Here is a 21,886-nt window from a genome sequence, read left to right on the forward strand (position 1 = left end):
TTTCCCAGAGAATTCTAGGAAATCCTCGCTATAGATTTGTTTCCTTTTTATTCTGAGGATTCCAGGACTGCCACAAAAAGGAGGGGGTTTTGACTAAAGAGGCACAACCTGTAAATACTGAGCACAACTTCAGAGGTTTGCTTTGAACATTTTTCATTCACACATCTACTTAACAAATGTTGACTAAATAGTCAGCATGTATAAGACACTGTTCTAGGATAATAAAGTACTGAACAGAATAGAAACAGAGGCATGGATACATAGAACAAACTGCTCAGAGTGTTCAGAGGGGAGATGGGGACTGGATGAAAGATGGTGAAGGGATTAGCCAAAGAACATTTATGCATGACCCATGGACAAGGACAACAATATGGGGATTGATTTAGGGAGAAGAAAGGGTGGGGCTGGATGGAGGTGGGAAAGGGGAGAAAAAGCAGGAACAACTGCAATTGTATAAATAAAAAAGATGAACAGATATACAAACAAAAGGCGCTGTTCTAAGGCCTGGGACAAAAGAAACCAGGCCATTGCTGTAACAAGGCCTACACTGTAGTGGTTGCAGACAGATCATCGAGAAATAAATATGTACTTTTTCAGGAGGGAATAAACCCTATGAAGAAAAGGAGAATGAAGGTGGAGGTGGGTCAGGGGAATGGGGTTCAAACATAGCATTTCTGTTGAAGGGCTACTGAGTATATATCTGGAGAAAATAAAGGAGCAAAGCATGTCAGAATTTTGTAGGGCAGGGGTGTCCAAGGTCAAATTGAATTGACCAGAGTTGTTACATGATTAGATGATATCACAATAGAATCAGATGTTGGGGGGACACACGGACCCTAGAACATTAAGATGGCGGTTGTTGGTATGAGAGCTAATACAGCAGCTGTGTCACTAGCATCATCAGTATCACCTGCAACCTGAGTCAGGGGCACAAACTGGAGAGAGAACTAGACCTCCTTCCCATCCAAAGGCCATGTGTCTTTAGGGTTTTCCACTGAATAAGTGACCTCTGATGTAGCAGAGCCTGAGGCAATACGCTCCGTGTGCTCCTGCCTTCTCTGCCTGAGCCATGTGGACATTTGAAGTGCTGGCCTGACCATCTCTTTGCTTGCTGTGATTTCCCATTTGCTCTCTGCATGACCTTGCATGGGCCACCTGGGTAGGTCATTCCATAATTTCTTACACTGCAAATCTTGTGCTTACACGAACTTTGGCATTTCATTGGGTCATATTTCATGTGTGCTATATAAGTTCAATGTTAGGATTTCAAATTATCCACAGTAAATTTTCAATTCAAATTTATATCCTAGTTGCTTTTAAATTATCTTTCCTTGACCTCAGGTGATATCCTATAAGGAATATGAAACCATCCACTATTAGCTTAATGTTTGATATTGGGAGTGCAAATTCAGTTCTCAGAAAACAAACAAAAAAATCTAGTTCACTCCAAAACTAGTTTTAAAAAATTTGATATATGGCTTCTCATATATAAGGAAGTACATCAGAATGACAAAAAATCCTTTTATAATTTTGGAGTAACTTTTTTCTTCTACTATTCCTGAACAATGGTGGTTTTCAGGATGTTTTCCCATAAATTATCAATTAAATTTGCTTCCAATCTGACAGTTATGGTGGCTCAGACTTAAATATTAACTGAATTTACTCTATGCAACCTAGCTACTATGGAAATGTAAAGATCAATGAGATACAGACCTCTTTTTTATTAGGTCCTTAATTATAACAGGAGAATAAACACAAATATGTTCACAAATGATCATTTGAAAATGATGCTGGGGTGGAGTACTATACAGCTGTAACAAGGAATGAGGACTATCTCTGTATGCAGTCGGGGAAAGCTCTCCATTATATATCACATGACATGGATTTGTTCATCTGATAAACAGGGAAATGTGAATATTCATACACTTGCACTTGAGTCAATTGCCTAAGCTCCTTGAGTCTTAGGTTTTGCTTCTCTATAATAAGGATAATGATGATTGTCCCAGATGACTGTTATGAGGATTAAGCAAAATAAAATCAGCTATGTAAACTATCTTGGTGCTGAATCACTGATGTTCCCTAATCTATGACAGGATATCCTTTAGAGAAACTCAAGGGCTTAGCAAGAAATAAGAGAAGCCTTATTACAGGGTCTATCAGCAGGAAGTTTGAGTCAACATGGGTTGGGCAAAAGCAGCAATTTATTCATGTCTTACAAACATAGTCTTACAAACATCATACATTGCTGGCACAAGGGAACAGACACCATCTCATACGCCATGCTTCCTTCCAAATCACTTCTACTGAGTTACAACATCAGAACAAGTCAGTTACTGAGTTACACAGTTCTTCAAACGCAAGTACCTCCCCATTGGAGTGGTGAGATTGGCTAATCAGACGAACAATTAATTTACATGTTTAATACAGCGCAGGATTTGTAACAGAATTCAGGGTATTCACATTGATATTGTAATAGATTATAAAACAGTACAACTGTCCAAAGATGATGGGATCATTTGTGTCCCTGCCTGTTTCAATTCCTTTTTAGTTTTTCTTCTTTCTTTTCTTAAAAGCACTTGCAAATAGTTTTACTCAACTTTTCACACGCAAAAAAAACACTTTAAGGTTTAATAACTAAAAACTATTTACAAATTATCATTGTAATTTCAAAAGTATGTGTTGTTGGTTTTGTTGTTCCACTTTAAAAAAATTATCATCCCCTTCCAACAACCACCCTTCACTCGGTACCACAACTAACTTCTGGCAGCTGTGAAGGGTACTTCGGATTGACTCCTCACAAAGTTGCAGAGCTCCAAAATGTATTATGCTGCATGGCCCATGTACCAAATATACATACATTAAAAGGCCATTGACTTCCCCAAACCACACACTGACTACAATTCACTTCATTTTGCTCTCATGAAAATGCTGAGTGGACCAAGGTGTTGAGAGGTGACCGTGTGGTGGAATGAAGGAAATGATTGGGGAATGTTCTTTTCAATCCCAAAGTCATCTTAAAGCACAAAAAGAGGTCAGTTTCAATTTTTGTACATGTAAAACATTTTCTATACATTAGGCATAGTCATAAAAAGCATGTAGAAGTTGTTTTGAAAATGCATTGTCAGAGAATTTACAAACACGGAGATATCAAACACATTCTCAAAAAACTGCTAAAGTACCGACACAAAACCTGACTCAAAATGTAAAATTTTCAGTAGACTTTATTTGCTAACTTGCATAATTAATACTTCAACTGTACCCGGGTTTCACCCCTACTTCTCTAAATACTTAAAGATAGTAACGTTACCTCAAGTTCATTCACAGGGCACTGCTTTACTCTAATAGGTTTTTAGTGAATTTCAAGTCCCTGGCACTGGAAAAACAGTGTAAGACACAAGTCTGTCTGTAAACTGTTCCACAGAAAATAGCTCAAGACAAATCAGCTGAGAAAAGATAGTGAAACATTCTTTCTTGTGCTAATTTGGCAGCCTAAATATATTTTGTGTGAACGTATGTAAATTATATTAGGCTTGCTGTATAACAACTTCCTAATCTTGGTTCTAGTAATGCTTTCTGTCTGGCAGTGGTTAAAACTTCAGTCTTCGTTTGTTTCTTTTGAAATAGTACCTTAGTCCTTCCTGGAGAGCAACTCAATGAAGACTTAGTTAGCCATGCCCTCTCTGTGTACAAGAGAAAGCCAGGAGTGTACACTTGCATATTTTACATATTTCCTACGAGAAAACTGCATTTCTAACGGGATGTCTACCTGAAGTTTATATCTTTATCCACTAGCTAATTCGACAACGTCACAAAGGTAAATAGGGCTTCCTAAGACCACACTGACACTTGTGATAGGCAGTAAATAATTCAAGGCCATGGTCCTTATGTGAGATTATAGTTTACAACATTGGACTCACATATAACCTTAGGGGGGAGAAAAATCGTATTTCAGCCACAGTGTTCTTAACTCAGCCCTTTGATAAAATGATTACTCAGTTTGTTCACTGTCTTTTTGAGGCAAACCTAAGTTACTCCTCTGATGACAGAATTGTATCAAGTAATTACAAAACAAAGAGTAATGACCATATACTTTTGTATGCAGGACACCATTTGCACATGACATAGTTAATAAAAACAAACTAGAAAACACTTCCTCAATATCTTTGGATGTAAAGAAAACTGATTTCCCCACTTGGAGAAAAAGGGATGAATTTTCATAAGACTTGCTCTTCATTTCTAAATTTTAACGATCCCATTCACTTCCAGGGACACACTCCAAGGAGAGCGTCACCTTCTAAACCACAGCCACAAGGTGGGATTGTGCCGCAGTGTTTGTAAAATGCTTGACCACTCTTTTTTATATCACTGGTAACCTGCAGCGGAAATTAAATATCTTATGAAAATTGATCCATTGTCTCTAGTAAAGGGGGGGCATTATCAGGATACACATTGACAGTTACTTTCTGGTCTGTTAATCCGATCCATTCCTAACAACAACAAGAGAAAAAGGTAGCTTGCTGTCACAAACTTGCAATCACATATCAGAAAGAAAAAAGAGATGTTCCTCGCCTAGTAAAAATCATTAAGTCCCACTGCTTGGCCAGGATGCTAACCATCACAGAGCATGTGCCACTTGGCGATCTGTCTCCTGGGATAGTCGCAGATCTCCTTCCAGTGCTCTCCACCCGTTCCTTCCGCAGCGGCTCCCAGGACCAGCCGCCCGATCACCTCGTTGCGGGATCCCCTTTCGGAATCCAGAACCAGAAATTCAACACTTATCTCTTCAAGACCCTCACAAGGAATATCGAAGACAAACAGTTCATTGAACACGGCGTTGGGGGTGCATTTCTTCACGTGAGTCTTCTTCTTGGAGATTCTCTTTTTGGCATGGTACAGGTTCACTTTGACGTAGGGGTCTGCAAGGTAAGCAACAGACATTACAGATACAGGCCCTGGCTGGAGAGCTGGCCTCGGCATCACAGTGTCCACAGAGATGACTGCCTGCCTATAAAATGCGATTACAATGAAAATGAGGCAGAACAGAGCAAAAGTATGCATAATCTCAGCTTCTCTCTTATCAACAAATTAACTAAGAATATCCAGCATGAGAGAAAACAGTTCTAAACCAGAGGATGAAGAAGGAATTGTAATGAAAAGATGAAGAGATAACATAAAGGAGAAGAAAAGAGAATATTCTAAAGACACATTCTAATTGCTAATAACTCATTCCAGTAATAGGATAGAAGGAAAAAAACCATTGGTGAACATCTAACCTTACTGAGTTGTGTGACTTTGGATAAGTCTCTCTAGCTTTCTGAGCTTGGGTTGCTTTTTCTGTCCAACAGACATTAAGAACTGACAATGGCAATGCCCTTTTTGGCTTTAACTTTTTTATGTTTCTTTAATCATCTACTGGGATTGCTTTCTATTTCCCAGTGTTGGCCTTCCCATGTCATGCTATTGTGTGGATTTTAGGATCATGCTACTTTATTACACATTTAATTACATTATTTTGGCCTTTTTTGGGTTGTAGCATATGAGTTAATTTTAGCTCCCTAATTGAAATCTTTAAGACCATACCATGTCTTCAACTTCTATTATCCAATAATAATAATAATAATAATAATAATAATAGATGATATTCAATAAAATATATATTTCTAGTCCTCACAATGAAATATATATTTCTAGTCCTCACAATCTACCTCAGGATAAACATTATGTCCAGTTTATATAGAAACACACCCAACCTGACTATGTTAAGAAACGGAAGGGTTAGAATTCCAACTTAGGTCATTTAAACCCATAGGTCATGTGTTCTTTCTCATCATGCTATACAACTGTTTTTTTTAATTATTCACAAAACAAAAGCTAATTCTTAAAGCAGACATTAAAAAATCAAAAGGAAACATAATAAAATAACAGGAGTGTAAGGGTAGGCAGGCTCACTTACAATACTAAAACCGACAGCTCCTCTTCCAGACCTTCGTTTTACACCCACCACTGCGTCTTTGGCAAGGGCCTCTCATCACTGCATTTACCACTGCTGGCTGCTTATCCCCATTCGGACATCGACCCTGCACTCTCTTTGGTCTAGATCTTAGGACTATGCCATTGTCTTCCTCTTGCTAATGGCATTGGATCACATTATTAGTCCAGAAAATGACAAACAGGAAAACAATCACAGCACTTGCGATCGTGACTAAATGGTAAAGCAAAATCGTAACTGTGTCAGTTAACTCTTCTGCCCAGTGGATCTCCCTTATATGTGGAGCCTGAGTTTTTCAGAAGCATTCTTACCTGAAAGTCCAGACACATCAGATTTGGGCAGGTGTCGAGCTTTTAAGACAACCACAGTGAGAGTGTTGGTGGTGGACTGATAGCAGAGAGAGATCAGCAGCTCCCCCCGTCCTGAAGACTTCTAAACAAAAGAAGATGTGGTATATTTATTATCTTTTGTTTTGAAATGTGTACTTACATTAACATTTTAAAGCAATGTAATAGCATTGTTATTTAAATGTAACTTTTCTACTTATTTTTATTTTAGGATGCTAAGGAATCCTAGAGTAACAAGCTTTTGTGTGGTACCATCACCTCCTCAAAACGACTGCCTGCCATCTTGTGGTGCTTTTTGGTACTACAGGATGTTAAAATTGAAATGAGTTAGCCACACCCCTTACTAGAAATGTTTTAAAGGATAGAGTATAGCCTATACGGAAGTATGTTTAGCTTTTGCTTTCTAAATTAATTTAATGCTTTTTGAAGTTAGTAATAGTAACAAATTATCTAGTCATTTAAATGAATCTGTAATAAGGCAAAATGACTCATGTTAAGTTTGATTTTATTTTAAATTCTTTAGCACTGAGATTATTGGAATTTGAAGACCAATACCAACTGAACTTTATTCAGACCCCCATCACTCTCTATTTGAATAGAGTCCAGAAGGATGATGGTTAAAATTCTCTGCAACCAGCCCCCACCCAAAGTCCTACTTAATTTAAGGAGTGAATTAAGTATTGGAGAGAATGGATTCAATTTTTAATGCTTTGTGTTTGGACAATATTACAGGATCCTTCTCTGCATGATACTTAGGTTTTATTTGTACTCTAAAGACATTATATAAGATTACCAAGAATTTAAAGTACAAGTTTTAACTGAAAGTAACAAAATGTAAATTCGGGGCTTGATTATAACTAAGAATGTTGTCTGGACCAGAGCCCCTAAGCCTTCAGCATATATTTGTACAAAAGCTGACATGGGGTAGCTGTATGCACAAACACTTTGAGAAGAATAAGACTAGGGCACAGACGGGTACTCCCACCGCACCACTAAACAGCTGGGTGTCTCATACAAGATACTTAATGCATCTGGACCTTGACTTCCATTAATTTTAACAAAGAGGCAAAGGTAAGGATATGGTCAAAATGAGCTTTATGGTATTCTATGAAATTATTATACCTTATAGACACAAGTTACTCTGAAATGCCACAGTTGGAATTGGTTGAGTTCTCTATTTAATGTGGAAAGAAGATTCAATTTGATTAACTAATGTCTTATTTTCTAATCCTCCCAGAACTACCAAAGTAGTTTAACTAGGAAGGCAGAGTAACTCATTTCCTGTTATACAACATAAAGATGAACATTTATAATTCAATATGATGTGCTGTCTCCTCCTGGAAAAGCAATTCTATGAAAAGTCGATACAGCTTCCAAATCCTCAGGGTAAATTGATTTAATTTTCAATTTCAATTTCAGTTTCAAATTCAAATATGCTAACTTTGTTAGCCTGAGTATAAATAAATATTTGCCTACATTTTAGTTGAGTGGCATCTTAGTCAAATTACTCGTGCTAGAAATTGACAAAAACTATTTATATGTAATACTGAAATATCTATAAAGGATGCCTATTTTTATGTCATTAAAATATTTTAATCATCTCAGCTGTGAATTAAATTTTCTTTCATCTACTCCATTCCCCTGCCCCCATTTTATTATGATTAATAACAATTCAACATGGTAAAGATGATATGTACAAAACTTATCATCCTAATGAAAACCACCTAGATACAAAAAAGGCTACATTAAGAGATTGTTTGTAAATATGTTAAGCACTACAAATGAATTACCCTGACATTTCTCTTGATAATCTCTCTGTTCATTAACATTTTTCCATCAGACAATTCAATTCCTGCCAGAGGAATAAGGACTTCTCCAATGATATCATCTCTTGAAAACCTGTCAAAACTCAAGATTGTGAAGTGCAAGGCCAGCTCTTGGATCTGGGTGTAGGGGATCCCATAGAATGTAAAGGTCTCATCAAAAGCTGGGTCCAAGGTCTTTCTCAGAACTCTGGTTTTCACTTTATGCTTCTTCTCTGGGAGGATCGTCATTTTGATATATGGGTCGGAGGTCATCGACTGCTCATCCATGGCTGGCAAGCCCCGGGCTTCCTTGATGTTTACCACAAATGCTTTCTTCTCAAAGTTGTACTCTAAGGAGAAGAAGAGGGTGCCCAGCTTCTCTTGTTTCTCTTCTGAACTGAGGGAAGTGCTGGACCTTAAACTATCAGGGGAAACCCCTTCTTTTTCTCCTGCAAAGAGCTTCGGGGTCACATTCTCCAGATCAGGGGGGCTGCCAGCTTTGAGGTTTGTCTTGGGAAAATTGCCATTGAGATCTCTCTTCTCAAGGTCAAGATGCAATGAATTCTTTGGCACAGCTGGTTTATTCTTTACTTCATTTTTGTCCTCTGCTCCAAACTTCTTTTTGCTACTCAGGTTTTCAGGATAAATATCAACTCCCTTCAGCACATGCACAAACTTGTACGGAGGAGTCTTGTTGGACTTGGAAGATTTTCTCTGACAGCAGATCCACGCAAACAGAGAGACTGTGAAGACCAGGCCGAATGCACTGAAGATCCCCACCACTGTGGGGATTTCATCTGAAAAATCAAAAGACCAATAACACACATTAAAGGGGCAGAGTTGGAGACAGGAGCCTATGTGAAAAGCATCCTAGAGCTGGCAGTCGCTGTAGGTGGCACAGACTGAATTACTTTCCAACTGTTCTGGGTCTGAGTTATGTACACATTTCCTATCACCTTCGGGGGGGAAAAAAGCACATCCTTTGTGTGACACACAGGGGAAAAAATTACAGGATAATAGAAATTTCTTCATGTCAGTAGTTTTCATAAATGAAATGAAAAAGTGAAACTGGGCCTGAGTCAGGGGTGAGGGAAGGCCAAATGACCCTGACCTACCTCTGTTTCTACAGATGAGTCAGTGTAGCATGATGGGTCAGTACTAATTGCATTATGTTTTCATTGACATTTAGAGGCTTTCCAGAAGCATCAATTCTTACTGACTACAGAACTTTAAATGCACATTCTTCAAATACTGGGAGAGTCTGTATTCTTAGTTGTTTTTTATTTACGCAGGATCCAAGCAGCAAACGTCTAGGGACTCAGTGATTCAGGTAATTTTAAGAAGTGGTGGAACATTATCTGTCATTGTCACAGACTCATTAATAATATCCATCCAAATTGTGCAACAGTGGTAAAAGAAATATATATGTATATAATAATTAAAAAGAACAACAGGATATTAATATTGCATAACTTATAACACTACAAACTCCTTGTATACTAACCCCAAATTCCTCAAACACTGGATTGTCTGAAGTACAAATCAATTCCACCTAAATAGGATAAAACCAAACAATGGTTCTAAATGAATCATCATTCCTTAACAGGTAATGAGAAGAGTAATTGAGTATAGATAATTTAAAGTTCAATTTTATCCGTAACTGATTTTTTCCTAGCATAGTTCCACATGGCAAATGATAATCAAATTGAAATTGGCATTCTTTCCTGGAATGAGGGCACATTAAATTACTCTGACATTAGGTAACATTGATTATGCATGAAGCTTATCATGTTTCTTATGTAAGCATATTTATCCCACAGATGATTAGTAATGTGTGTAGAAGCAATGATATTATACCAGGACGCAATGTACCAATTAGTCAATGTTTAATACAAGCAAAGTTAATATAACTAATATAATATTATCTGCATTTAGTTCCATGCCAGTCTAATTTTTTTCATGCCAAATACTGAAGAATAAAGTTAAAAGTCCCAGTCAGGAGAGGGTTAAGTCTTGTTTAAATAACCCATAAAAGAATAATCTTTTGTTACTCCCCTTTCTCATCCCTCCAAATCTCCTATCTATTTCATGATCACAAACTAAACTCAAAGAATTTACAGGAAGCACTAAAACATTTAGAAATGTCAAAGGAAAGCAGAAGTATCTAAGAAGATAAAAAAGCCAAATGAAACAATAAAATATTCTGTTGTTTAATTATATCAAGAAACTAAATCACAGAAGGATAAAAAATAAACCTTTCAAATCTCCAAACAGAAAAAGCAGCGGATGTTACAGAAAAAGAACGAGGTGAGAGATAAAAAAGCTAATCAGCTAAACTTAGTATCAGCTTTTCAGTTTTTCCTCCTATTCAAGTCTTTGTGGTAGAAAAAAAAAAATCCACTCCTGGACTCTAATAAAAGAAGGCCAGGAAGCAAAAGCAAGTCATGAACTAATGAAAGCAAGAAGAACAACAAAAGCCATAGAGAATGATTTTTTTTTTCTAAATGGACTGATGGCTCAAGCTGGAACATATTTTTCACTAGCACAGTTTCTGAAAATGCCTCAGTTTTAGAGAATGTCTGACTTTCAAATCGGAAACTGTGATTAACATAAAACAATATAAAGTCTACCACCCACAGGGAAGTCTGTGAAAGAAACCCATTTCTGAATATAATATCACAAATTGTGTCTATTCAATACTTATATCAAATGGCAAAATATTCAACATAACACAGAAAGACTCACTTACTCCCTGTGCATTAAGTCTACTGATAAGGTCGTACGTAAGCTTCTGAAGGCAAAAATCTCAGTCATCTCACTTAGTTTAATAACAATTATCATGCATTTATAGACATCATTCCTTATTGGCAAACTTCTATGAAATTCTCTGTTTTTATTTTTTTAATAATTGTAAAGTGAGTAAAACTCAAATCTCTTATCTTTGGAATGTAACAAGTCCTACAGTATTATTATTTTTTTTTAATTTGAAGTAGTACATCTGATTTTACTTATTAGGAGAGCAATGGTGCCAAAGATGTGGGATAGGAAAAGGGAAACTGAACTGGAAAGATGGAGTACTAAGCCTAGTTTGCAGTAGCTTTTAGCTAACTGCCTGACCCACAACACTTCCCCCATCCCTCTGAGCTTCCGTTAGCTCACCTATGAGATGAAATGGGCTCAGCTGCCTCGTTACAAATATCCCTTTAACTCCATCTGGCATCTTAGGATTCTGCCTCTTTCACTAGCAACATATTTCAAGGATACAGTAAAAACATAGCAGAGAAAACGTCCTTAGGGTGCACTCTCTTAATAAAATACATATTCTCAAACCCCCAATATGTAAGTTGTGTAACGCACGCCAAGATCAAACCCTTATGTAATCACAGACCATTTGGCTTCCCCTAAACTTACCTACAAATAAAAATCACCTATAAAATTAATGAAACAAACAAGCAAACAGCAGACTTCTCTCCCTTCCCTTAGCGCGTGCTGCAATTTACAGAGCTACTTGAACGTGTAAGGAACTTCCTGGATGTAAAATAGCCCCAGCAGAAGGCAATTTTAAGGAGGAAGATACTAAGGAGGGGAGAAACAACCGAGATAAGCCACGATTACCTGTTTATTGTTCTAATTTTCCTTTCAGATTAACAACCGAGTCAATCTACATTCAACATCCCGCGGGATCCAAACAAAAACAAACAACAACAAAACACAGCCCACCCGGCGTAAGCCAGGAACAGCCGCAGTTACAAGTTGAGTAACTTGCTTACCAAATTCTTCCCTGCTGGTAGCGATCGGAGCCATTTTTTGCTGCGTGCTCTGTCCGAGGTGCTGAAAGGAAAACTCTGGCTCTGTGGCTTGGTTCACTTGCCTAGGTCTGAAGCGCCGGCTTTCCCGTGTGCTGAAAACAACAGCGCAGAGCCCAGGGGACCTGCGCCTGGAACAGGGAGGAGGCAAAGGGGGAGGTCCACTCGCCCTCGCACCGTGATTTGCCGCCCCTGTTCCTGTTTTGGCTCTTCTGAGCAGCTCGTCTCCGAGACTCCAGACGTGGCTGAAACCTGAATTGACGCAATCCTGACGCTACAGGGTTGGAATCAGCACCTGCCCCCCTCTCTTCCTCCCTCCAAACCTCTTCTCTCCTCTTTTTTCTTTCTTCCTCCCTTCTCTCCTGAGGATTCAACACACGCTCATCAATTATTTTAACTGGTGGACTACTGGATATTAGCTTTGTTGTTCTGTGGGGGTGACTCAGAGGCACATGGAGATGAACCCTGAAACTCATCCCTGTCAGTTCCTAGTATAAAATCTTTCCATCATCTAGATCAGTAAAAATGTGTCTGTGAGTTTTCAGAATAATGTGATTTACAGAGGCAATTTAAAGGAAGAGTAAGAGAAATTTCTGCATCAAATGACCCATGGTAAAATGCAAAAATATGTTTTCTGAATTTTTCTTTCATATACTTATGTTAGAATACGATTCATTGCACATTCATCCATTTTCAATAAGATAACAGTTTTTCCATTATAATCACTTATTTTCTGATAAATTATTAGTCTAGACAGTTTGCCGATGCTGTTGCTCCGTCTGTCTGTCAGCTCTCTTCCCCTTTAACATCTGACATTTGACCAGTTGGAGTACTCAGGAACAGATGGGAATAATCCCTTCTGTATTCAGACTCAGTCTCAGCTATGACTTCTGCATATAATAAGACTGCTTTTGGAATTACATTTCTGGCTAAAAGCTTTGGCTTCCTATAAGGTTGTGCAAAACAGTTACAAGATCAGACCAAAATCTAAAATGACATTAATAACTATTGGTTATTTTCAAAGGAAAAGCTATTTCCTTTCCTGAACTGATGATCTTTCTAGGGTTGAGAAATTGGGAAAAATATGGTGTCAGATTCCAATTAATTTTCATCTAAGGCGTGAGCCTTTTTAAAACAAGTGTTAACAGTTTTCCAAAGGAAAGAATTAAGGCTATTCCCCCAACTGTCAATTATTGCTCGGCAAAGAATTCTTTCTCTGTGGAGCTCAGTGAGCAAATGACATTCAGTGTGTGCTGGGGTGGGGGAGGAGGGGACACTGGGTGAGTCTCAGAAAGCTACTGTACAAATGACAGGTCCCTGCACATTGGCGAGCAGCCACTCTGAGCGTCAGAATTGTGTCTGGGGAGAAATTGGCTTCAGCCTTTTGCATCATGGAAAATTTTACAAACCAATGTCCCTTTTCTTTCCCTTTCTGCTTGCTCCCACATACTTGGCATTTTAACATTCTTCTAACAGATTTTTTAAACCTTATGAAAACGTGCTATGAAAACACACAGACTAATTGACTGTATTTGATTTTCCATTGGCAGAATCCTTATCTTTTCACTTCATTCAGATTACTTGCTTCCTCAGTTAAGCATGCAGTGGGTGGATTTGTCCCTAGGAATAAACATCCGTTAGACGAAAGAGAGAGTCCCATTTGTTTGTGATTCATATCACAGGTAGACAAAAATATAGTCTGAGGTTTACTAAGATGTGTGTTTTCTAGCTAAGTTATTGCTAACATATGGTTAAAGTCATTTGTTGTAAGCAAAAGTACCTTATGTGTATGTTCCATGTAAATTAGAATCTCATTAATTTTACCTTCAAGTGGTAAAATTCTGTCACCTAAAATCTGTCTATCTTGGATAAACTCTTTCTACAGAACCCCACCCCACCCTAGGCTGTGTCATTTCTAAAGACACATTGTGATAAGACTACTTCTTTCTCAGAGTTAATGCTATTGTGGATAAAGGAACTATTTCATTGCTTGCTTTAAAAGCAAACTAAAAATAAGTGTTATTAATTAAAGTGCCAGAGGTTTTCCTCATTTTCATTTGGTGAATAGCGTATTATCCGGTATCCAGTCTCTTTAGAAGATTTCTTAGCAGCACTAGGTGAGGAGCTGGGAGCTGACCCAACACAGAGTAAAAACCCTGTTTCTTGAGATTGAAATTCACACCCTACCACATTATTACATTGTTCTTTTTAGATCCAGCAAACAAGTAATCAATTTGCTGATGTGAGCAAAACCGCTCTTGCAGCAGAGACTTGGGAGGAAGGGTTGTTGCTAGGTAACCACCTTTTGCCACCCAAAACACACAGCCTCAAACAAGTTCCTGCCCTGAGAAACAATCTGTTCTGGACAAGTAACAGTGTTTACTTCAGAATGATTCTTTGGTTGTTGAAATAGTTCAGCGTTTACCCTACTTTGTGTTAGACTCTGATTAAAAACGTCTATATATATTGAGAAACAATGAATAGAACAGAATTCAATTTAATTTTAAGAAATCCATATGATGACTCATTATATGACTTTTATCCATTTTATTAATTTTATTTTAATATATTATTTATTTTATGATTATATAGTTTATTAGTCATTGTTTAATCTATACTTTCTTCACTTCTTTTCTTAAAAATATTGGTGGATGGATTTAGAACTTTCTCTTAGGCAATAGAAAATTTTGAAAGGTTTTGAAAATGTTGCAGTGAGCTTCAGTATTCTTTATCAATACGCAGATTAGTAATACAAAGGCAAGTTACTGGTGTGTGGGTGGAGTAGAATGAAGTATCTGATAATGGGTAATTAATGATAATTGTTTTAATGTTCATATCATTCTATGAAGAAAGCTGGCTCTAATGTGATGGAATAGATTTATATTACAAGCACGCCCAAGTCAAAATCCTGCAAGACAAGTGCGTTTTGCAGTTGGTACCACAGAGATCCCATCACCATGCACCATTTCCACATTTGTTTTTCTTCAATATATTCAGCATTTACTATGTGCTGATCTAAATTAGGCTTTAATGGCTTGTGAGTAAAAAATTAATTAGGCCAAATCTAAAAATGTTTATAAAAATATAAAAATGTTTATAATCTTCCTTCTTTTCCTTTTTTTCTTTCAAAAGTACTTACTAAACATGTATTACCTCCTGGGTTTTTGGTAAACAGGAGATATAAACTAGTCACAAAGACAAAAATGATACTTGCCCTCATGGGGCTTAACGACTAGGAGGAGAGGTGCAGCCCTCCCTCAGCGGGGAGAAAACATATTGTATTCCTTGCACTCGGATTCCTTTTATCTGGTGACTTCCACCAAGCTTGGTCAGCGCCACCCCACAGCTGTCACCCGCAGTCCCATGGAGTCTGTCCTTAGGGAGCCTTTTCTCCAAAACCTTAGATTCATCGATTCCCACACTCAAGCTGCACTCTTCCATCCCCTCCATCCGTCCACATCTTCTCTCTCTTTTAAGGTCAGTTAAAGTTTCATACAGACTCTGAAGTGTCTGATTTAGTGACACATTGGTTTTATCTGACTTAAATTCTTACAGTACTGTCTCTTGTGAAATCCTTTAAGTCAGCTTGTCCCATCCGTGGCTATATACCAACAGTTCCCAAAAGATAAAGCAAAGGCCTCCACTATGGCTCACTTCGAATATCCCATCAGGTTCCCACTTATTCATGATATTTTTTTACACTACAATAAAGAGAACCAACAAATCTAATTTCTTTGAGAAGATTAAACTTAATGACGATTCCTAGCAACACTGACAAGAAAATAAAAAGAGTGAAACATACAAATTACAAATGACACAAAAGGGCATAAAATGTCAGCCACAGAGCAGGAATAAGAGGATATATTTACAAGGCATATTTCTGACATAGGAACTGTATGCAGAAATTTGTAAAGGAACATGAACTTTTAGAAGAAAGACTTCCAATTAAAAATGGGCAAATGCTTTGTAGAGACACTTCACTAAGATATAATATCCCAATGGCTCACGATGACATGCAAGGAACTTAACAGCAGCAATCAGCAAGGAAAAAAAAAAAAGGCAAATTGAAACCTCCCACAGGTCGGGTAGACATCATCACATGATGACAAGAGTGTGGGGCGATGAGAAGTCTTAGTCACTGCTTTGGGGCCTTCATACTAGCAGCAAGCGTTTTGAGAAACTGGAGGTGTCTGCTAAAGCAGGACATAGACGTGTGCCTTGGCCCTGTGATTCCAACCGTTGCTAAATTTCATACACCACATGCAGGTGCTAGAATGTTTATAGCAGCGTTATTTGCAGTAGCCAAAGTGTGGAAACAGTTGACTTTTCCTATCAATACTAGATAGGATAAATAACTTGATATGGTAGAATAGTATACAGAAATGAAAAAGAACAAAATCCTGCTATATATGATAAGGGTGAATCTTATAAATATAATGTTGCATGGTAGAAATCAGACGGAAAAAAGTACACACTGTAAGAGTCACTTATTTAAATTTCACAAAAGAGAAATTAATCAATAGAAGTCATGTGGTGATTATCTTTATAGGAGCCAATAACTAGGACAATGGAGATGTCTGGGATGGTAATATTCTAATATTCTATATCTTAATCTGGGCGGTAGTTACTAAGTTTTTTTAAATTCATTGAGTTGCTCAGCAAAAATTTCTGTACCCTTCTGCATATATGCTATAGTTTAAAAAGTTTACCAAAAATTGGCATGTATGTGCACTTAGCATTGCTTCATATTTTATGAAGATAAATTTTGTTAAAAAGAAACAAAAGGTCCCAAATGGAGTCATTTTTGCTAAGTCCCACCAACGCTTAATACCTAGTCTAACTGCAGTTTCAGCATCTGTCAGGAGTGGAATTTAAACAAATCAGTCTGGAATTTCCCCATCAGTACTAGTAAGGTAGTCTACCCCCTTGCCTTCGACTGAGGAAAGGTGAACTTGTCTGAAATAATCCACTCTTTTAACTTCCTCGTCCCACCCTCTTTCTGCCTATAGAAACCTTTCATTTTTGTACAACTCATGGGAGCTCCTTTCTATTTGCTAGATGGAATGCTGTCTCATTCATAAATTGTTTTATAAAGGTAATCAGATCTTTAAATTTACTCAATTGAATATTTATTCTTTAATAATTTTTGAGGTGGTATATAGCCAACTTAGGGTAAATATTAATGCAGATGCATGTAAGGAAATAAAAAACTACTGGAAAACATAAAGCAGAAAATGATTTAAATTAGAGATGGACTGTGTATAATTTATTATGTACTTATGATTTAAATATTTTTCCAAAAATTGAGTATTCTTCTAAATAAGTTTCCAACTATCTACTCAGTTTGATGCTATCTCAGAATCAAAGATTTGCACTTTCCCTTGGACTTACAGTAACATGTCAGTTATGAGCTATTTCTTTTACCCAGCTACAGATGTTATAAAACTAGACGGTTAGTATGAGAATTGAAAGTACTAGAAATCAGCTCTGCATAAAGATTGCATAAAGAAAATGCATATGAAATGTGAACTTCTTGAACTTCTACATGAAATGAATATGCATTTCTGAATGTTCTTCCCGTGGTCTCAGCATTACCAAACGAAATGCGCAAGATGAAAGCCATAGATTTCACCTGGGAATCCCCGGAACTCCACCGCACGTGAGGAGTTTGATTATGTATATGACGCAGTTAAAGGTAAAGTTCAGGGAGCTGAAACTATTAACTAGTATCAGATCAGAGGGGGAGGGGTGGGAAGGTTTAGAACTCCATGACCTTTAAGTTTCCTTTCAATTACTCAATACTAAGAAACAATTGTCTAATGCAGAGAAAACAGCTTTAATCTCCACACTACTGAATCCGCTCTGCATCGAGCACCACTTCCAGTGTCAGAAGTCCAGGTATAGCAGTGCACATGTTCGAAACCAAAAACTGAAGGTGAACTATGTCTTTAACATCGTCGTTCTTGCTTTGCACAAACTTCCTTTACTTACAGCATGCTCTTCTTCACAAATGGAGTGCGTGTCACTGCTCACCCCGTCTTCCCTTTACAAATATGGACCTTCTCTTCAGTGGAAAACGAATGGCAATTGCTCATAGCATACTTTGAAATAAAATCCTTTTGTGACTTCTCTTTAAGTCACTTTTGTGACTTCTATTTTAAAGAATATATCAGTAAATACAATCAAAGACCCTTCTCTATTCTGGGAAACTAACAAAAGAGTGAAAAAACTAATCCTCTAAAAATATATCATAACTGTGCTGTTTTGCTTTCATTTATAGTATCTCTTCTTGGAAAGCAAGACATACTCATGAGAAATACTGGGAAAATTAAGATCAAGTTTTAATGATATTGATTCAATAGTGGCAAGGAAGAAAAGAGAAAAGAAACTGAAAATTTTAACTCTACCAAAGAAATAGTGGCAAGGAAGAAAAAACTGAAGGAACTGAAAAATTTAACTTTGTCAAAGAAATCCTTTGATACCTAAGAAGGTATCCACAATCTGGAAAAAGGAAAAGTCAATGATAGCTTACAAGTCATATTACAACTATTAAAAGATTATATTTTAAATGACTGCACAATGACATATATTAGAAATTACTGAAATTAATTTAGTCTGGTTTGCACATTTTTCTCTCCCTTTCTCATCTTTTACTGGAATCAATTTTTTAAAATTACAGTATAACCTACTAATTAACTTTTGGCATCAAACCACAGTTAGCCCATTTGATATGCAGTCATAGCTCCAGAAGTGCTGATTAATTCTACTGAAGTTCTAGAAAATTATGAACTGTCATCAAAACATGAAATGCTAAATAGATGCTAATGCCCACAATATAGCATGGCCCAAGGAAGGAAGGGAGGAAGGAAGGAAGGAAGGAAGGAAGGAAGGAAGGAAGGAAGGCAGGCAAAGGAAATGAAACAAAATAAAATAAAATACTAATATAGCTAACTTTTCTCTGTGATCAGTGGATACTTTTTCTCCACGTCAGGACATTTTGGAGTTACTGAACAACCAGAAAAAAAACCCAGGTGAATCTTAAAAACAAGGATTCATTCAAGAAGGCAAGGATGGAAGTAATTTTTCTTTGCTGCTTTTACACTACTTTCTACAACTCTGGGGTCAAAACTAACATCTAAGAACAGATATCTGATAATAAATTCCCAGACACAAATTAGGCACTGTTACCCAAGATGAGGTTTAAAAATTAAATCTAGTGCTGCTTGAAATATGTACATTGTCTTTCTACACTTGGGGCTGAGTAAGTAAATGTCTCCAGGTTTGAAGCATAGTGTGCAATTACTGATGTATCTGTTGGAGTGATTCCCTTTCCTGTAGAGATGCCAGGGTACTGAGCCCTTTCAGAATCAGCTCATCAAACGATTAAATGGCACACTGTGGGGAAGCATTGCCCAGATCCTTTGAACCACACTTCCTTGTCATTTCTAGGGATGTTTCAGGATTGATAGTCAAAGTGTTCCCTTATGTAGGGCTCCTTATCAGTCGGGCTTGGCACTAATATCCTGGTGCAGATAAAGGTTTTCTCATGTAGAGACTCAAAAAGTAATAACATTCTCGTCCGCTCAAGAATACATCAGACCTGTGAAAGGCAGTGGATGAGAGTTCTGTCTTTCCAGAGCCCATCTGTACGTGCAGACCCGCATCACAGCAGGCCTGCTACATGCAGCCTCGCATTTGGGCTATTTCTACATTTCAGATGGTCTTTGTGAATTTATGAGTAATGATTCCTTGTCTGCCTGGACACCAGTTTACATGTATAATGTAGTTCTTTGTATCTGTATGTGGCGCATGAGCTGCATTTCCTCTTTTCAGGTCTCAGTAGATTTAGCTACAATGATTCAATCTTTGTATCATCTTTACAGCACCTTGTGATGTCGTGATACTTGCTTTAGTTTACATTGTGTCAATAGTTATTGGGGTTTCACTCTGAAGCACAGTGTAAGAAAAATAAAAATATGTTCTCTTCTTAGTTTTCTACATACTAAAGTTAGTATAGGTGGTACTTGCCTATCATATATGACTTTTCTATAACATGTAGAACCTATTGTTTTTTGTATATTCCTGTTGTTTTAATTCATATCTTATTATCCAATGTGTCTTTATAACTCATACCATACATTACAGAACAATATAATAAAATCTTACACTGAATATATTAACAGTCTTACACCAATTGTCTTGGTTACTTCAAAACCATGAGCAAGTAATCTAAAATGCTGAAACCTAATATGCTTATTTGTGATGAGTTTATCAACCTAAAGCGGTGATTTTCAACCAGTGTGCTGCAAGATTTTTTAAAACATGCAATACCTGCCTATTTAGTCAGGGTGCTGACTTATTTTCCCTTAGATTGTCAAATAAAAAAAACCACTCTAGCCAACACAACAGTAGACATCTGGTGTGAATGTCCTCTCTTGAACCATAAATACATAGGTCATATAATAGAGGTGCATCTTATTGGCCACATTGCATAATAAGGTTGTGTCTGATTGGTTAATTCTTGGTACCAGAAATCCCTATATACAATTATAGGCACCTAATTTTTTTAAAAAGTCACTTTGGAGCAAAAACAGTGTAGGTATTTACTATTGTTATTATTATTTTTTATAAATCAATCAAAATTATACCTATTTTCTATCAGATCAGCCAAAATATATACTTTTGGGTGTGCTACAGAATTTTCGTAATTAGTTTATGTGTGCCGTGAGATGAAAAAGGTTGAAAATTGCTGACCAAAAATGACAAGATCATTTTCTGTACATCAATGAAAGTTTCCAAAACACAAAACCCAAGCATGTTCATCGTAACTGTTTGGTAGGAAGAGGCCGCTGAGGTCAGCAGGCACAATGTTTTATCTCTAAATGAAGCAGAATGGAGATACAATACAACACTCAGGGCTGGCTACACCATGAAGTTGATGTCATTCCATTAATCGGGAAACCTTCCTATTGAACATACTCACTATTTTCATGAAATGTTAATAGATCTGTTTTATAGATGAGGATATTAGGACATAGGATGAAGACTAGTAGTTTTTCTCTTTTGTTGTTTACCCACCTTTATAAGCATACCCCTAGAGAACCAGTCTAAAGGATGTTGATGGAATTGTTAAGCCCCTGAGGCCAGGCTGATAAAACTGAGTAAATTGGGCTGTGTTTGCACTGAATACATTTCTGTTAATCCTTTGACCTTGTTGAAACCACAGGCCTCGTTGCTCTACTGTTGAACTCCTTTCTAGCCTGGTGCAGGCACTCTGGTTGCAAACCAAAACAATAGAGAAGAAAAGAAAATGAATCAATTGTAACATTTAAAATCTACTGCCAAGTGTTTGGAACCCCTTGAAGACAAAAGCTCCAAGAAAGTATCGAGGCTCTAAGAAAGAATTACCTGAGCTATTCACCCTATAATTTCCCAAAGATTTATGTCTTATGTTTATTTCTTTTTTTTAAGATTTTATTTATTTATTTATTTAGAGGGGAAGGGGAGAGAAAGGGAGAGAGAAACAGCAATGTGTGGTTGACTCTCATGTGACTCCCACAGGGAACCTGGCCCGCAACCCAGGCATGTGCCTTGACTGGGAATCGAACCAGCAACCCTTTGGTTCTCAGCCCGTGCTCAATCCACTGAGCACACAAGCCATTTTTTCCACTACCATTTATCCCCCTTACAACCTCTTCCACCTCCATCCACCCCCCTCACCCCCACAATCACTCTACTGTTGTCCATGTCCTAAAGATTTCTTTGTTTCATTTTTTAATTTTTATTAAATTTATTGGGGTAACATTGGTTAACAATATTATATTAGTTTCAGATGTATATTCTATAATACATCTTCTGTATATTGTATTAGGTTCATCACCCAAAGTCAAGTCTCCTTTTCACCATTCTATAGCCAGGGCATGATATTTTTCAAAAAAG

General features: G+C 37.3%; 1 protein-coding gene across 1 annotated transcript; it reads right to left on the bottom strand.

Annotated features, from left to right (window-relative positions):
* Positions 1-2,187: 2,187 nt before the first annotated feature.
* Positions 2,188-12,179, bottom strand: SYT4 (synaptotagmin 4). Its single transcript, XM_024580595.4, has 4 exons — positions 11,912-12,179; positions 8,127-8,938; positions 6,301-6,421; positions 2,188-4,916 (listed from the first exon to the last, which is right to left on the bottom strand). The coding sequence occupies exons 1-4, from the start codon at positions 11,943-11,945 to the stop codon at positions 4,609-4,611; spliced, it is 1,275 nt and encodes a 424-aa protein (XP_024436363.2). The 5' UTR covers positions 11,946-12,179; the 3' UTR covers positions 2,188-4,608.
* Between the last annotated feature and the right edge of the window lie 9,707 nt (positions 12,180-21,886).

The sequence above is a fragment of the Desmodus rotundus genome, chromosome 10, assembly GCF_022682495.2.
Source record: "Desmodus rotundus isolate HL8 chromosome 10, HLdesRot8A.1, whole genome shotgun sequence".
NCBI classification, from domain to species: Eukaryota; Metazoa; Chordata; class Mammalia; order Chiroptera; family Phyllostomidae; genus Desmodus; species Desmodus rotundus.